Source organism: Capra hircus, chromosome 25 (assembly GCF_001704415.2).
Source record: "Capra hircus breed San Clemente chromosome 25, ASM170441v1, whole genome shotgun sequence".
NCBI lineage: Eukaryota > Metazoa > Chordata > Mammalia > Artiodactyla > Bovidae > Capra > Capra hircus.
The window spans coordinates 32,856,212-32,871,514 of record NC_030832.1 but is presented as its reverse complement, the minus strand read 5'-3'; the positions used below and the strand labels follow the sequence as shown (position 1 = coordinate 32,871,514).

Sequence of the window (15,303 nt, the reverse complement as noted above, 5' to 3'; positions counted from 1 at the left end):
AGCCAACTCCAGTATTCTTGCCTGGAGAATCCCATGGAGGGAGGAGCCTGGTGGGCTACAGTCCATAGGGTCGTGCAGAGTCAGACATGACTGAAATGACTTAGCACGCATGCACGCACACAGAGAAAGAAAGTAGCATTTCTTGAAGTCCCTCTGGGAGCTATCTCTGAGCATGCTCTGCATGCGCTGCCCCGTGGCAGTCGATTCTTATTTTATGGATGGGAAACCGAGGCTGGGAATCTTGCCTCTGGATGATGGTGGAAACAGAGTCCCAGGACCAATCTTTGTCTCCCAGGAAGGAGACAGCTGTTTATATTAGACATTTGCAAACAGGAAAGGACAGGCAGTGATCACATGGATGCTGTGTAAGCAGCCTTGGGGGCCCCTGGGAGCAGAGAGGGGGTCCTCTTGTCGGGGAAGGAGACTTAGAACACCTGTGCCCCCTGCTACAGCAAGTCCATGAAAGTCTACTTGAACTGGAGAGACGTGGACTGGCTGGGGCTGGGGGCTGAGATGGGGAGGCGAGCATCCCCCTTACAGGGCTCTCCTTTCAGATGATTGAGTCCAACGACATTTCAGGGGAGAAGATCAGGATGAAGGAGACTGTGGAGGGTGAGTGGCCACTGGGCCGGGCGGTATGTGGGGCTTTGGGGAAACGCTGGTGGGTTTTGCCTCCAAGCTCATTCGACTTTGTTTTGCGTCATCTGGTGTTTGGTGACAGCTGCCTGGGCTTCCCGGGTGGCACTAGTGGTAAAGAATCCACCATCCAATGCAGGAGACGTAAGAGACATGGGTTCAATCCCCGGATCGGGAAGATCTACAGGAGGAGGGGATGGCAACCCACTCCTGTATTCTTACCTGGACAATCCCATAGACAGAGGAGCCTGGCGGGCTACAGTCATAGAATCGCAAAGAGTTGGACATGACTGAAGTGACTTAGCACACACATGCAAGAGCTGCCTGCCACATGCACCAACCACTCACCCCCCATAGGAGGAGGGCGAAGGCTGTTTATTGAGAACTTGATTGTGTGTTTGGTGTTGTTATTTTTCTTTTTTTCAAGATATTTTTTTGATGTGGACCACTTAAAAAGTTTTACAATATAGCTCCCCAACCAGGCATCGAACCCACACACCCTGCATTGGAAAGCAAAGTCTTAACCATTGGACCACCAGGGAAGTCCCTTGCCATGCAGATTTTTAAAAATCAATCTTTGTTTTTGGGATCTTGGGTTTGTTCTTTTTCTGTGTAAATCTCTGATTCATGTAGAATTCTTACTCCAGGTGTGAGGTAAGGATCCATGTTTATTTTTTTCCCCAAGAGTGCCCACTTCCCCCAGCACCATTTTTGAAAACCTCATCTCCCTGTCTCCACTGATTTGCATGAACCAAACTCACCGTCTTTAAATTCCATCAGGTAATTGATTCTTTAGATTTTCTATTCCTTCCCAGTGACCCATCTGTCTGTTCATGCACCACTTTTACAGTATTTTGAAGCTTCGTTTATATTTCAGTTACTGGCAAGGCTGGTCTTCCGCTCTGTTTTTTTTTTTTTTTTTTCCAAAATTCTCTCGGCCATTCTTTTTTAATTTATTTGGCTTTGCTGGGTCTTAGTTGCAGCATATGGGATCTAATTCCCTGACTAGGCGTCGAACCCAGGTGTCCTGCCTTGGGAGCATGGAGTCTTGGCCACTGGACAACTAGGGAAGTCCCCCCTCCCACCTTTTTTTAATTGAGATATAATTTAAGTAAAATCAACCATTTTAAAACAAACCATTCAGGGGCTTTGATATATTCAGAGTGTTGTGCAATCATCTCTTCTGTCTAGTTCCAAAACTTTTTCATCACTCCATGAGCAAGCCCCATATGCATTATCAGTCATTCCCTTATTTTCCCCTCGTTGCAGCTGCTGACAACTGCTAATCTGCTTTCTGTCTCTATGGATTTGCCTCTTCTGGATGTTTCATATAGATAGCATCATATAACATGTGGCCTTTTATGTCTGGCTTATTTCACTTTGCATAATATATTCAAGGTTCATCCACATTATAGCACAGGTCAGTTCTTCATTCCCATGTGGGACCAATAGGCCATCGTATGCATACGCCCAATTTTGTTATCCATTCACCTGTCAATGGACAGTTGGGTTGCTTCCACCTTTCAGCTGTTGTGAATAGTGCTGCTGTAAGTGTGCATGTGGGGATACTTCTTGAGTTCCTGTTTTCAACTCTTTGAGGGTGTATACTTGGGAGGGGAATTGTTAAATTATATAGTAATTGCAGGCTTCCCTGGTCGTGCAGAGGTAAAGAATCCGCCTGCTAATGCAGGAGACTCAGGTTCGATCCTTAGATCGGAAGATCCCCTGGAGAAGGGAATGGCAACCCTCTCCAGTATTCTTGCCTAGAAAATTGCAAGGACAGAGGAACCTGCTGGGATACTGTCCATGGGGTCACAAAGAGTCAAACACGACTCAGCAACTGAGCACGCATACCCGTGGAAATTGTGTATTTAATTATTTGAAGATTTTTTTTTTTTTGGACAAATTCTCTTGGCTGATCTTGCTTATTTTTCCAAATGACTTTGTTTATTTTTATTTAAATATTTTTCCTTTTTTAAAATTTTTATTTACTTATTAAAAAAATTTTTTTCCAATTGATTTTAGAATTAGTTTATCTAGTTCCACAAAAATTACAGTCTGGCTGGCATTTTTACTGGCATCACATTGAATTTATGAATTAACATACATAAAATTAATACATTTCCAGAACTTTCCTTGCATCTTTTTCATGACTGTCCTGGGCTATCCAGTAGTGAATGCATGTGGCCAGGTGACGTGAGCACCTTTATTAGCCCCATTTTTCACTTGAGGAAGTTGAGAGTCTGAGAGTTAAGTTGCTCAAGACCATACAACTCTGGCACCTCTTCTTCAGGGTGGGTTACCCAGGCTTCCCTTGTGGCTCAGCTGGTAAAGAATCTGCCTGCAATGTAGGAGACCTGGATTAGATCCTGGGGTTGGGAAGATCCCCTGGAGAAGGGAAAGGCTATGCACTCCAGTATTCTGGCCTGGAGAATTCCATGGACTGTATAGTCCATGGGGTCGCAAAGAGTCAGACACGACTGAGCGACTTTCACTTCACCCAGAAGGTCGACTGTCTTGAGAAAGAACTTAGACTCTGGAGGCCAAATGTGATGTCATTTTAGGGTTTGGATGGGAGGGCCCAGATTGCAGTGTTGGCTCTGGGGTACTGATGGCCCCTCATCTCTCCCTTCTCCCCAGGCCTGCAGGACAAGCTGAACAAGAGGGACAAAGAGGTGACAGCCTTAACATCTCAGACCGAGATGCTCAGGGCCCAAGTAAGTGGTAAGTCTCCCTCCTTACGGGCAGATGCAGGGGCTTTCACTGGGCCACGTGCCAGTCCAGCGGGGGAGGGGGAGAGGACGCTGGTCAGGGTACCCTTCCCCACTCTGCCTTGAGAAGTCAGCCTGGCCCGGGTGGCCTGCACTGGACTTCCACCTGGGCAGCAGTGAGGGGGGAGCGGTCGCCCACGCTTCATCCGTAATATAAGTGGGGGCCCCAGGGATTTCCCTGGTGGTTCAGTGGTTAGGACTCTGCGCTTCCAATGCAGGCGTCAGTAGTTTGATCCATGGTGGGGGAACTAAGATCCCATAGGCTGAATGGCACAGACACAAAAAAACAAATGGGGGACCCCAGCCACCTTCTCTCCCCAGAGCCAGGCCTCTGTTCCCTGTGTTCTGCAATTGCATCATAACGTCTCTCTTTCTGGGCTTGAAGACCCCTGGGTTTCAATCTCTCTGCCTTTTGGTATAGTATTTGGGCACCAGCCCCTGGAAGAAATACCAGGATTTCAGAATTGGAAGGGGAAGGACTTTGGCTGCAGCAAAAGCCAAGGCCCAAGGGAAATGGGGATGAAGCCAGAGGGTAGCCTGGTGGGGCGGGGGGAGTGGTAGGGGACCAGGAATCTGTGACTTGGTGACAAACTGGCCGTGCTTCTTGTCCACCAGAATGCCAGTGGTGGTGCCCGGGAGCCGGCCCCCATCCTGGGAAACGGTTCTCACCCCCCCCTTCTCTCCACTCCCCATCACATTCACATGGCTTAATGGGTCCTGCAAAGGTCAGTTGACCTCAGGGTCCTCCAGGGCCAAGGTGAAGTAAATTTCCCTTGTCCAGGTAACAGTGTAAACGCCCCTGTCTCTTGATGGCTGGACTGCTTTCCTGACACCAGAGGGCCTGGCTGCTGTGTGGGGGCCGTGGCTGCTTTTCCTAAGTAGCTCTTCTCGGCCCCTCGCTGCCTGGCCCTGCAGGATGAGGGAGGTCCGCTCAGTGGAGTGTGTCCCTGTTAACACCCCCCTCTCCCCGGGAAAGCCTGCTGCCTGCCTGGGCCTTGGCCCCTGGGTGGAACAGGTTCCTGTGGCGATCCCAACCCTCTCCCTTCTTGCCCTGCTGGCTGGCCTCAGCACTGGAGAGCAAGTGCAGATCGGGCGAGAAGAAGGTGGACACCCTCCAGAAAGAGAAGCGGCGCTTGGAGGCGGAGCTGGAGGCCGTGTCCCGGAAGACCCATGATGCCTCCGGCCAGCTGGTCCTCATCAGCCAGGAGCTGCTCCGGAAGGAGCGGTGAGTCAGCCGTGGGCGGTGATTCGACCAGCGTGACCCTCACTCCACCCAGTTAATAGTACCCAGTCTTTTTTGGAGGCATAGACAGGTGACTGGCATCACCAGAGATCACCATACTGTCTGCTGCTAAGCTCTAGCGAAGCCTCAGAATCCTTCTTAACACAGTTCTCCAAGCAGAGCTCATAGGAAAGATTAGTGATTCCCAAATATCTTAGTCTTGGGGACCCCTAGAAACTCTTAAAAATTATTGAGGATTCCCACTTCCTCTTCCCTGAAGCCCTCCTTGGTTGATGTAGGCTACCATGAGCCACTCCTTGCCTCTTTGGTACTTAGGATGGAAGTGGGAGATAGCTAGAAATGTATTGGCAGATTAAACGAGTAGAGATTTATTTTCCTCACATAACAAGAAATCTGGAGGTAGCTACAGCTGGCATTTGGTTCAGTGGCTCAAGGTACCAATGCCAACACCTTTGCTCTCTTGGGTTCTGTTAGAGTCTTCCTCATGGTTGCAGGGTGGCTGCTGAAGCTCCAGCCATCACGTGCCATCATTCAGAGCAGGAAGAAAGGGAAAGGATCAGTGCCAGCAAACTTTTACTTTATTCTTTTAACTACCCATGGCCACCTAGAGAGGGAGTTTTCCCCTCCTCTAAAGTAGATTCTGGCAAGGGGAAGAACTTAAAAGGGGTTTGTCCTTTTCTCCCAGCCTCTGCCCATGGGAGACATTGCTAACTGATCACTGCACTCTTTTTCTGCAAAGTCCAGATGTGACCTCAGAATCAGTCTCACCACAGTATTCCAGGCAGCTACTGCCAGTTAATTAAGAGTTGACGTAGGAAATAAAACTTATTTGATATCAGGTATTTAAAATGTCTTGCCCCATGAGCTCTCTTGGAAAAATGCTTTATTTTTTATTTAAGTTAATTTATTATTATCTTAAAAATGTATTTTATTGGGATTTACCTGGTGGTCTAGTGGTTAAGAATCTGCCTTGCAGTGCAGGGGACACAGGTTTAATCCCTAGTTGGGGAACTAAGATCCCATAAACCGCACAGCAGCTAAGCCTGTGTGCTGCAACCACTAAGCCTGTGGGCCACAGCTAAGACCTGATGCAGCCAAATAAAAATATAAATATTTTTTAAAATAAGTAAATAAAAAGTATGTTGTGGAAGTTACATTTATTTATAACATTATATAAGTTTTGTGTATACAACATTATATTTCTACTTCTGTACTATTTTTAATTAAACAAATATTATATTCTCTTTAAAAAAATTAAAACTTCAAAAAAATTCTAAGGCTGAGTCTTCTTGACTGTCGGGTTCCAGCTGTGGTCCGATGGTTTCAAGCCTCGTGTTTCCTCTGTGGACCCTCCCGGCACAGATGCCGTGTCTTGGTAGCCAGTAGCCCCCTCGGGATGGCCAGTCTCAGGCACCTGGCTAACTGTGGAGCGTGAGAGCTGAGGGACCCAGACTGACTGCTGTTCTGTACACCCCCGCCCCCTACAGGAGTCTGAACGAACTGCGGGTATTGCTGCTGGAGGCCAATCGCCACTCCCCGGGGCCTGAGAGGGACCTGAGCCGGGAGGTCCACAAGGCTGAGTGGCGGATCAAGGAGCAGAAACTCAAGGATGACATCCGAAGCCTGCGGGAAAAGCTGACCGGGCTGGTGCGTGGGGAAGGGGGCGGCCTGGGGATAGGGGACACCAGGGAGGGGCTGGGGCAACCTGCTGTTCAGGCCTTGGAGACTGGTGACCTCCTGGAGCCACCCCAGGGACTACCAAGTCACAGTGAGGGTTCAAAATCCCCTAGAACCACTGGCAGGGTCAGCAGTGTGGCTGGTGGAAGGGCCACGGGAGGCCCCTTTTGGAGACATCATGGCTGGTTGTGTGGCTGTCTGGGTAATGCGATGCAAAAGAAGATTCCCCAAGAATCTGACCAGTCCAGAGGTGCAGTGGCCTACCGTCAGGTGGTGAGCTCCCCATCCAGGGAAGTAATCAACAAGAAGCCAGCTCCTCGTTCAGGGTCCTGCAGTGGCGATTCATGCATCCATCTCAGGGACGAGAGGGGAACAGAGGCCTGACTGAGCGGAGTCCCCAGAAGTGCAGGTGGGGTAGGCTCGTAGCGCAGAACAGAATCATCCCACTCCATCACCCACTGGTCAGCATTCAAGACTAGCCTGTGGCTGGTTCCTAGGCCTGGTCAACTCCAGGATGTGGACAGGTTAGGTCCAGGAGGACAGGCTTGCTGTCAGGGGAAGCTGCTCCAAAGCCCCTCACTGCCCACCCGCCCAGCCACAGTTCAGCCACAGTGGAGGAGACGGGAGAAGAGGGGCCTCACAGGCAGGAGGAGAGCCCAGGACCCGCCTGCTGCCACGGGAGCAGCCTTAGACCTGCAGGGTTAAGGGAGGGGGATGTCCATTATTCTGTCTGCACCGAGATTGTGGGCATGGGGACCACTGGGCCCAGCTGCCCTGCAGCCTTTCAGTCCTGGTAAGTCTGCCCAGCAGAGAGTGGTTACAGACCCCTCTGTGGTCCTCATGGTGCTGTGAGCCTGGGTGTAACTTGGAAACCAAGACCCCGGGGCTGGTGGGGCCTTGGGAGTTCTGATTCCAAGACTTTCCCAGAGCTGCATGGAGGGGGCGGAGCCACGCCTTCTCCATGAACCACAAGCTGGTCAAGTTTACACGTGACCAGCCTCTCCCCTGTCCCCCCTGTACCGTCCCCAGCACCACAGCGAACTAGGGATGGGCTTGGTGGTTAGAAACTTCCTGAAGTGAGGGAGGTTCGGATGGAGCGGGAGGCTTGGGTAGAGGATCAGAGCAGAGCAGAAGGACCTAGAAGCACCCGCCCAAGGAGGGCAGTGCAGGGAGGGTTTGTGGTCTGCCCATCTCTGGTACCGTGGTGGGCGGGGTCAGCTGCAGAGCGTTTGGAAGGGAAGGGAAGGGATGTCCTATTGAGGGCAGTGGGGGGTTCTGAGGAGGGGTTCAGGGCCTGAGGCTGTGGGTGGTCTAGGGCTGAAGAGGAAGGACCCATGTAAGACAGTGTGGAGGGAGTTGGGGGGATACCGGAAGGAAAGAGGAGAGGGAGGGGTCCTAGGTTTGGAAACTTGGAAAACATGGAGCATTTGATAGAACCTGGGAATCCAGGGCAGGGAACAGGAAAGATGCTTCTGTAGGGACCTTCAGGTGAGGGAAGGAGGCTTGAGGGGCATCCTGGTGATGCCCAGGCCTGACCCAGAGATGACGTGGGACAGATGAGTTTCCTGCCAGAGAAGAGGTCACCCTCCCGCAGCACATACACGCACACACACACTTATGCATGCACGCGCAGACACACACACTCTTCCTGTCTACACACGCACGCACACACACACACACACACGCTCGTCCTCTCTCCTGCTGCTTCCAGGACAAAGAGAAGTCCCTATCGGATCAGAGGCGATACTCCCTCATCGACCCGTCCTCATCCTCGGCACCGGAGCTCCTGCGGCTGCAGCACCAGCTGATAAGCACGGAGGACGTGCTGAGGGACGCGCTGGACCAGGCTCAGCAGGTGGAGAGGCTCGTGGAGGCCATGAGGAGCTGCCCCGACAAGTCCCAGGTGAGCTGGGGCCCCCCCGGGTCTGGGGGGAGAGCCTCAGCCTTGCCCCCTGGAAGTCCCAGCCCGAGGGGTCCATGGCTTTATCCCGAGGAGCTCAGACAAAGGGCGGAGATGCAGCCTTGCCCCGAGAGCTTAGATTTCCCCATTTTGATGGGGTCTGCTCAGAGTGCCGGGCTTCCCAGGTGGGGCTGGTGGTAAAGAACCCAGCTGCAATGCAGGAGACCCAGAGACACAGGTTCGATGCCTGGGTAGGGAATATCCCCTAGAGGAGGGCATGGCAACCCACTTCAGTATTCTTGCCTGGGAAATCCCATGGACAGAGGAGCCTGGCGGGCTATGGTCCATGCGGACACAACTAAAGTGACTTAGCCCTCACAAACGCACACTCAGAATTCAGAGCCTGCGATGGTCCCGTCGGGAAGACCGCACCATCTAGTGGACAAACCGGGAAATGCTGGCTGGGGCACCTCGCTCAGCCTCCCGCCCTTGACTCTTAACAGGCCATTGGCAATTCCGGTTCTGCAAACGGCATCCACCAGCAAGACAAGGCCCACAAACAAGAGGTAAGGGCACCCTGTCCCCGGGGGGATTTGCTCTGTCACTCCCACGGCCCTCGCGTACAGGCTGACTTCTCTGGAGAGGAAACTTGGAATAGGCAGCAAAAGTACAGACACATATTGCAAGAGCCTTTGGGCTACTCATGGCGGGGAGCCGGGGTGGAGGGGCGGGTGTCGCAGAGCCAAACTTGGTTCAGTTCCCATCCTGCTTTTTTAACCTTGTTCCCCTTTCCAAAAACCTTTTATTATAAAATAATATGGGGAAACTTTGGGGAAAAAACTCAAAAATACATACGGAAGAGAACACTGGACATCCCCCTGGTGGTCCAGTGGTTAGGGCTGCACGTCCACTCCAAGGGGTACAGGTTTGATCTCTTGTCAGGGAACTAAAATCCCACGAGCTGTGCAGCGTGGCCAGGAAAAAACCCTCACCAGAAGCTCTTCTACCCAGAGATGAGCAAAGCTGACATTACTTTGCTAAGCATGCGTGTGTGTGTGTGTGTATGTATGTCCACATGTACAGCCAGTCCGAACTATGCCGTTTGCAAACTCACCTGCTTGGTAACATGTATCTGTAACCCCACACTCCACACTGACAGCACTTTTGTGGTCATTCAGGGACACATGCAGAGTAGAGAAAAGTGTAATCGCCTGAGACATGGCATGTTCCCAGATGAGCTTGTACAACGCAGCGTGCTTGTACAAACATTCTGCCAACAAGTGTCCTTTTCATGGTCTATTTAGTGACACGTTTCTCACATTTTCATGCTTTTTTTCTTGGTGATTTCCACTATTTAAAATGGCCCCCAAGCGTCATCTTGTGTTCTAGAAGAGCCGTCTAGTGTTCCTAAGTGCAGGAAGGCTGCAAGTGCCTTCCAGAAAATACTTTAGAGAAGCTCCACTCAGGCATGAGTTATAGTGCTGCCGGCCTTGAGTTCATTATTAATGAGTCAACAACACGTATTCAGTGAAATGTTTTAAACAGAAGCACGCATGAAACATGGTTACCTGTTGATCGATTGATGAGCGTCAGATCAGAGATTTGCAGGAACCTTGTATTTCCACTGAGAGCAATGGTTCAGTTTTTGCTGGTTCCATGACAGTCTGATGCTATAGAACAAAACTCCTGTAAATAACGAAGATTGTTATGTGTGTGTATATATGTCTGTAAATCTATGTACACGTTAATTTTTTTTTTAATTTTTTATTCCTGGTGGCTCAGACAGTAAAGAATCTGCCTGCCAACGCAGGAGACCCAAGTTCGATCCCCAGTCGGGAAGATCCCCTGGAGAAGGAAATAGCAACCCACTCCAGTTTTCTTGCCTGGAGAATTCCGTGGACAGAGGAGCCTGGCGGGCTACAGTCCATGGGGCGCAAAGAGTCAGACATGACTGAGAGACTGATACATATAGTTGACATATATACATGCTTTTTTTTACAATTGTATTTTTAAGATTTTTTTTTAATGTGACCATTTGTAAAGTCTTTATTGAATTTGTTACAATATCGCTTCTGTTTTATGTTTTGGTTTTTTGGCCCTGAACCATGTGGAATCTTAGCTTCCTACCCAGGAATTGAACCTGTTACCTCCTGCATTGGAAGGCAAAAGAGAAGTCCCTATACATTCTTTTAGAAATCATTTAAAATTATAATTTAGATAATTTAAATAATTATTTAGAAATAATTTTTAATAGACAAAAAAGTTACAAGAATTTAAAAAAACACCTAGATGGACTTTCCTGGTGGTCCAGTGGCAAAGACTCCAAGCTCCTAGTGCAGGGGGCCCCGGTTCAATCCCTGGTTGGGGAACTAGATCCCACAAGCCACAGTTAGAGAACCCCACAGGCTACAATGACGACTTAAGGTCCCTCGTGCTGCAACTAAGACCTGGTGCAGCCAGATAAATAACTAACTATGCAAGTGACAGTGTTACTCGCTCAGTTGTGTCTGACTCTTTGCGACCCCATGGGCTGCAGCCCGCCAGGCTCCTCTGTCCATGGGGATTCTCCAGGCAAGAATACTGGAGTGGGTTGCCATGCCCTCCTCCAGTGGATCTTCCTGACCCAAGAATCGAACCTGCATCTCCTGCCTTACCGGCGGATTCTTTACCGCTGAGCCAGCAGGGAAACCCATAAATACCTATACACAGATAGAAACTGAAAGTAAACGGCACCTAGAGCATCAGCTCTCCTTTCCCCCATAGCACGTGGTTAAAATTTTGCCCCATTTGCTTTACGTTTTGTTCCCTGTGTGTAGATGTGTGTTATATGCATACAATATTTTTCTGAACCATTTGAGTAATTGCATATTCAGTCTGCATTCCCCGAAACAGGGTGTGATTTTATATAAACACAGTACAGTTATCAGTCTCAGCAAATGTCATGCTGTTGTGAGATTTGATAATAGAGCCGATCATACTCCCTACCTGTTTTCTTCAGTTGACCCTGGCGTGTCTTCATGGCTCTCTCCCTGCCCCAGTCCACGATCCAACCTAAGGTTAATGAGGCTCGTTTCGTTTACTTGTTACGTCTTCTTTAGCCTCCTTGCCTCTGGAACATATCCTCCATTTCGCTTGGATTTTGATGACATTGGCATTTTTGAAACACAATCCCTCCCTCTTTGTTTAATAGAAGATTCCTCCTTTGAGGTTTGACTGTCCTTTGGGGTGATTAGAGCCGGGTTCTGCAATTCAGGCTGAAATACTCGGTCAAGGTCATGTTCTTCTCCAGGCATCACGACTGGGGCACGTGATGTCCATCTGCCCTTCATTCCAGGTGTGAATCTTAATCACCTGGTCAAGGTGTTGTCTGACCCCTACTGTATGGTTACCGGTTCTTTCTGAATGAATATTCAGTGGAGACCCTGGAAGACCTTGTGAATTCTCAGTTCCTGACTCAAATGCCCCCTGGATTCATCATCGGTCTGGGAATCTTGCCTGAGCTCTTTATTGTGATGGTTGCAAAGTAGCACGTAAATTATTTCATTTCAATTTTTTGGCCATACCACACTGCTTGTGGGATCTTGGTTCTCCAACCAGGGATCTAACCTGGCCCCCTGCAGTGGAAGGGTGGAATCCTAACCACTGGAGTGCTAGGAAAGTCCCTAAATTATGTAATGGAGTAGATAGCATGCTCCAACTCAATGGATGTGAGTTTGAGCAAATTCCGGGAGATGGTGAAGGACACGGAAGCCTGTTGCGCTGCAGTCCACGGGGTCACAAGAGTCGGATGCAACTTATCGGCTGAACAACAACAAAGCAGGCTCTAGTATTCAATTTCACCTCCTGGTTTTTTTCAATGGAATATTTTAAATGTAGCATCTTCTCTCTTTCTTAAGCAGTCTCTGTAAAGTCTAGGTTTTATAAAATTGTGGGCGGAAAATTCGTTTCCCAGGATTTTCATGGGCCTGACTCCCTTGCTGGGAATGTGTTTTGCTGGGTTCTATATTAAGGGGGTGTCTGGTGGCCCACACCCCACAGTTAGCTCCTGTCATTCGCCTGCAGTGTTAGAGAGCCCACCTGGGGCCCAGGTGCCAGCCCAATTAGGCTCTGTCCCTGGCTCCTTGTGTGACCTTGCGCCAGTGCGACCTTGGGCTGGAAGAAAGGCTTGTCCTTCCAACTCAGCCGATGGAGCCATGGCTGCAGGCACTCACGTGGAGACCAGAGAACCCTGGCTGCAGCATCTGCCGAGGGCCTGGCCTTGAGGGGAGAAGCAGAGAGAGATGGATGTGGGGAGGTGGGGAGCCCGCACCAGACTTGAGAGCAGGGTGGAAGCAGGAAGCTATAGCAGGACCTGTCAGGGTTGTGTCTGCAGAGGAGCCACCCGTACCGGGCCCCTTGGGAGTTGATGTCCAGACCTTTGTGTGGCTTTGTCCTGCGAGGCACACGGGGTTCATCCCAGTTTACAGATGTGAAAACTGAGGCTTGGAGTCTCAGCACAAGTTTTCCTTTCCTCGGATCCAGCCTCCACACAGGCCCTCGGAGCTCTTTGTAAATCCTGCCACTCTTGCCTCTTCCCTTCAACTTCCCATAAACTGTTCCCACCCCGCTTGCTGTCTCGCTGTGCCCCAAACACTCAGCACAGAGTGCTCCTGCTCAGGGCCTTTGCACATGCTGTTCTTCCCACCACCTGGCACCAGCCAGCTCTCCTCCCCCACCCCTGCCCCACCCCCTCTGCCCCTTGCCCCTGGGCCTCCTGAGACCCTTGCTGACCAAGCCCTTGCTCTCTGCAGGACAAGCACTGACCCTAAGGGACACCATGGAGCGGCCCAGTCCGGACCAGAGCCCCTCCAGCCTGCCCCAGCGGCGCCCCCTCCACTCAGGGGGCAGGACTGTCGCTTTGAAGACGAGAACAGTGTTTGTAACAATGATGTACCCACGGCCATGGACAATCCCCCACCCCCGACCCCTTGCCAGACCAGAAGGCTTCCTCAAGCACGACCTTCGACGGAGAGCGGTACAGCCCTGGCCTGGCCCCCCGGGACCTGCAGCCTGGACGCCCTGGACACTCGGCAGTTTCTGGAGTTGGCTCGGGAAGGCTGGGGTGATCCAAACAGGCCCCTCTCCCCAGGAGGCGCTGCCCTGAGGACCGTCTTGGCCCCTGGGCATGTCCCCACTCCCTTTCTTCCCCTCCTTCTCCTGGGGGTCCCTCTCAGATCCCCGAGAGCCATTGTCCCAGGAAGGGGCCAGAGGAGGGCCCCAGCTTCCCCTTCAGGCACCAAGGAGAGAAATCCGGTCATTTGGAGGCAAGAGGAGACCCCCTTTTCTGCAGCCTCTTCCAGACTAAGGCAGTCCCCAGGGCTTATCCCCACACACTGAGCCTCTTGCAAACAGTGGTACAAGTTCCCCTCAGCCCGTCTGCCCAGCAAGGCCCCAGGTTCAAAGTGCTGGGAGGTAGGCCCTTCGTTCCGACCCCAGCGCACACGCAGCTCCAAGCTGCTGCTGTCTGGAGGGTGGTCCCCAAGGCCAGGAGCCACAGTATGAGGAAAGTCTGGAAGCCCCTTTCCTTCTCCCACCCATCCCCAGAGACCTGGCTTGGAGCTGGGGCAGGAAGGTCACAGGGAGGCCCCAAACCAGCCCTTTGACTGGTAGGTCATATGCTGTCCCCGGGTTGACTCGATGTTCTGAAACCGGCCTCCTACTGGCAGATTCCCCCATGCAGACCCCGACGTATACACCTTCTGACCTTGGCACAGGCACTCAGAGGGGTCACGCATGCACACATGCCATGTGGGTGGGACCTTTGCAGTCAGTCATGCTCGGACCACATGGATGCTCACCCTCGGGCTCCAGGATGGAGCCCCAGGCCTGGCAGGGCTGCAGTTGCACACACTACAAACGTGCCTGCAGCCTCGTCGAGCATGGAATCAGCCAGGTACATGTGGCTGAGCCTTCAGGGAGGCGTGGCCATGCACATGTAACTGAACACACAGCCCAACAACCCCCTTTCAGTGGTACGAGGCGTCTGCCTGGGCATTTTAAGTCCTGTCTCCTGTAGCCAAGGATTGATTGGGGAAGAAAAATCTCCCACCTCCCCTCAAGCCTGCCAAATTACTCCAGCCTCGTTTGTGATGGGAAAGCCAGCGTCTGCCCGAAGCCCCACCTCTAGAGCCTGGAGACCTACAGGTGGTTGCCTTGCACTGCTGCGTCTCCATGGAGGCCTGCCCCCCCTCCCCCAGCTTACAGGCCTCTCCCCTTAGGGGTAGAGGGGATGCCCGATGGGCCAGCATGGTGTTCCCCAGTTGCACCAGGACAGGTATGCAGGTGGTGCCCAGGTCACCCCTGAGTGCTCCCAGGTACAGGTGGGTGGTCTTCACGTCCTTGCCCCAAAGCAGCCCACCCCGGGGGCAGCCAGTTAGTCCTGTCGGCCCCTCCTCGCTCCCTGTTGGCTTTCGGTAGCTCTTGCATGCGGTTTCATTAACAACAGTCTAGAAGCAATGCTGTAGTGGCTTAACCCAGAGTCAAATACTACTCTTTCCAGCAAAATCAGGCAGCTGCCCTGCCCACTGGAGGCACTGATTAGTCTTACTAACAGCCAAAAGCCCACTCTGAGAGGAGCTGAGCCCCCGGGGATGGGCTGGCAGGTGGCAAGCGCTTTCCCCATGAACATCTGCGCCTGCCCAGTGTGTGCTCAGCCGTGCCCCTCCTCAAGCCCTCCTGCACCCTCCCCTTTCCTTCCCCAAAGTGGAATTGTTGAAGTGTGGCAAGTCCGTGCTCGAGACAATAAAGCTTGTGACTGAGGTCCAGGACCCCTGCAGTTTCTGCTTCTCTCTCTGTGGGCCTCCTGGCCTCCCCCCAATGTCTCCTAGCTCATGAACACCCAGGTGCCAGGAGTCTGACTTGATCCTGTTCTCCTGGTGGACTGATAGCTAATTCTTACTCAAATGTGAATGGCTGATAAAGACCTCAGGGGGCCTGGTGTGGAACAAGTGTGGAACTGAGCTGCCTTGTCTGAGAAGAGGGAGCTCAACAAAAGCGGCAGAGAACCAGAGAAAGGGGGCAGCAGTGGAAGCCGGGCA

The 15,303-nt window shown here is 51.7% G+C and overlaps 1 protein-coding gene across 2 annotated transcripts in view; it reads left to right on the top strand.

The window, feature by feature from the left end:
* The window catches only part of CLIP2 (CAP-Gly domain containing linker protein 2), a 75,288-nt gene extending 60,255 nt beyond the window's left edge, over positions 1-15,033 (top strand). For both annotated transcript variants that reach the window (XM_018040770.1, XM_018040771.1), the window contains 7 exons: positions 555-612; positions 3,277-3,360; positions 4,476-4,632; positions 6,138-6,297; positions 8,039-8,230; positions 8,731-8,793; positions 13,018-15,033. In XM_018040770.1, the coding sequence (XP_017896259.1) occupies positions 555-612; positions 3,277-3,360; positions 4,476-4,632; positions 6,138-6,297; positions 8,039-8,230; positions 8,731-8,793; positions 13,018-13,029 (726 nt within the window). In that variant the 3' untranslated portion in view covers positions 13,030-15,033. The remainder of the gene's footprint in view (positions 1-554; positions 613-3,276; positions 3,361-4,475; positions 4,633-6,137; positions 6,298-8,038; positions 8,231-8,730; positions 8,794-13,017) is intronic.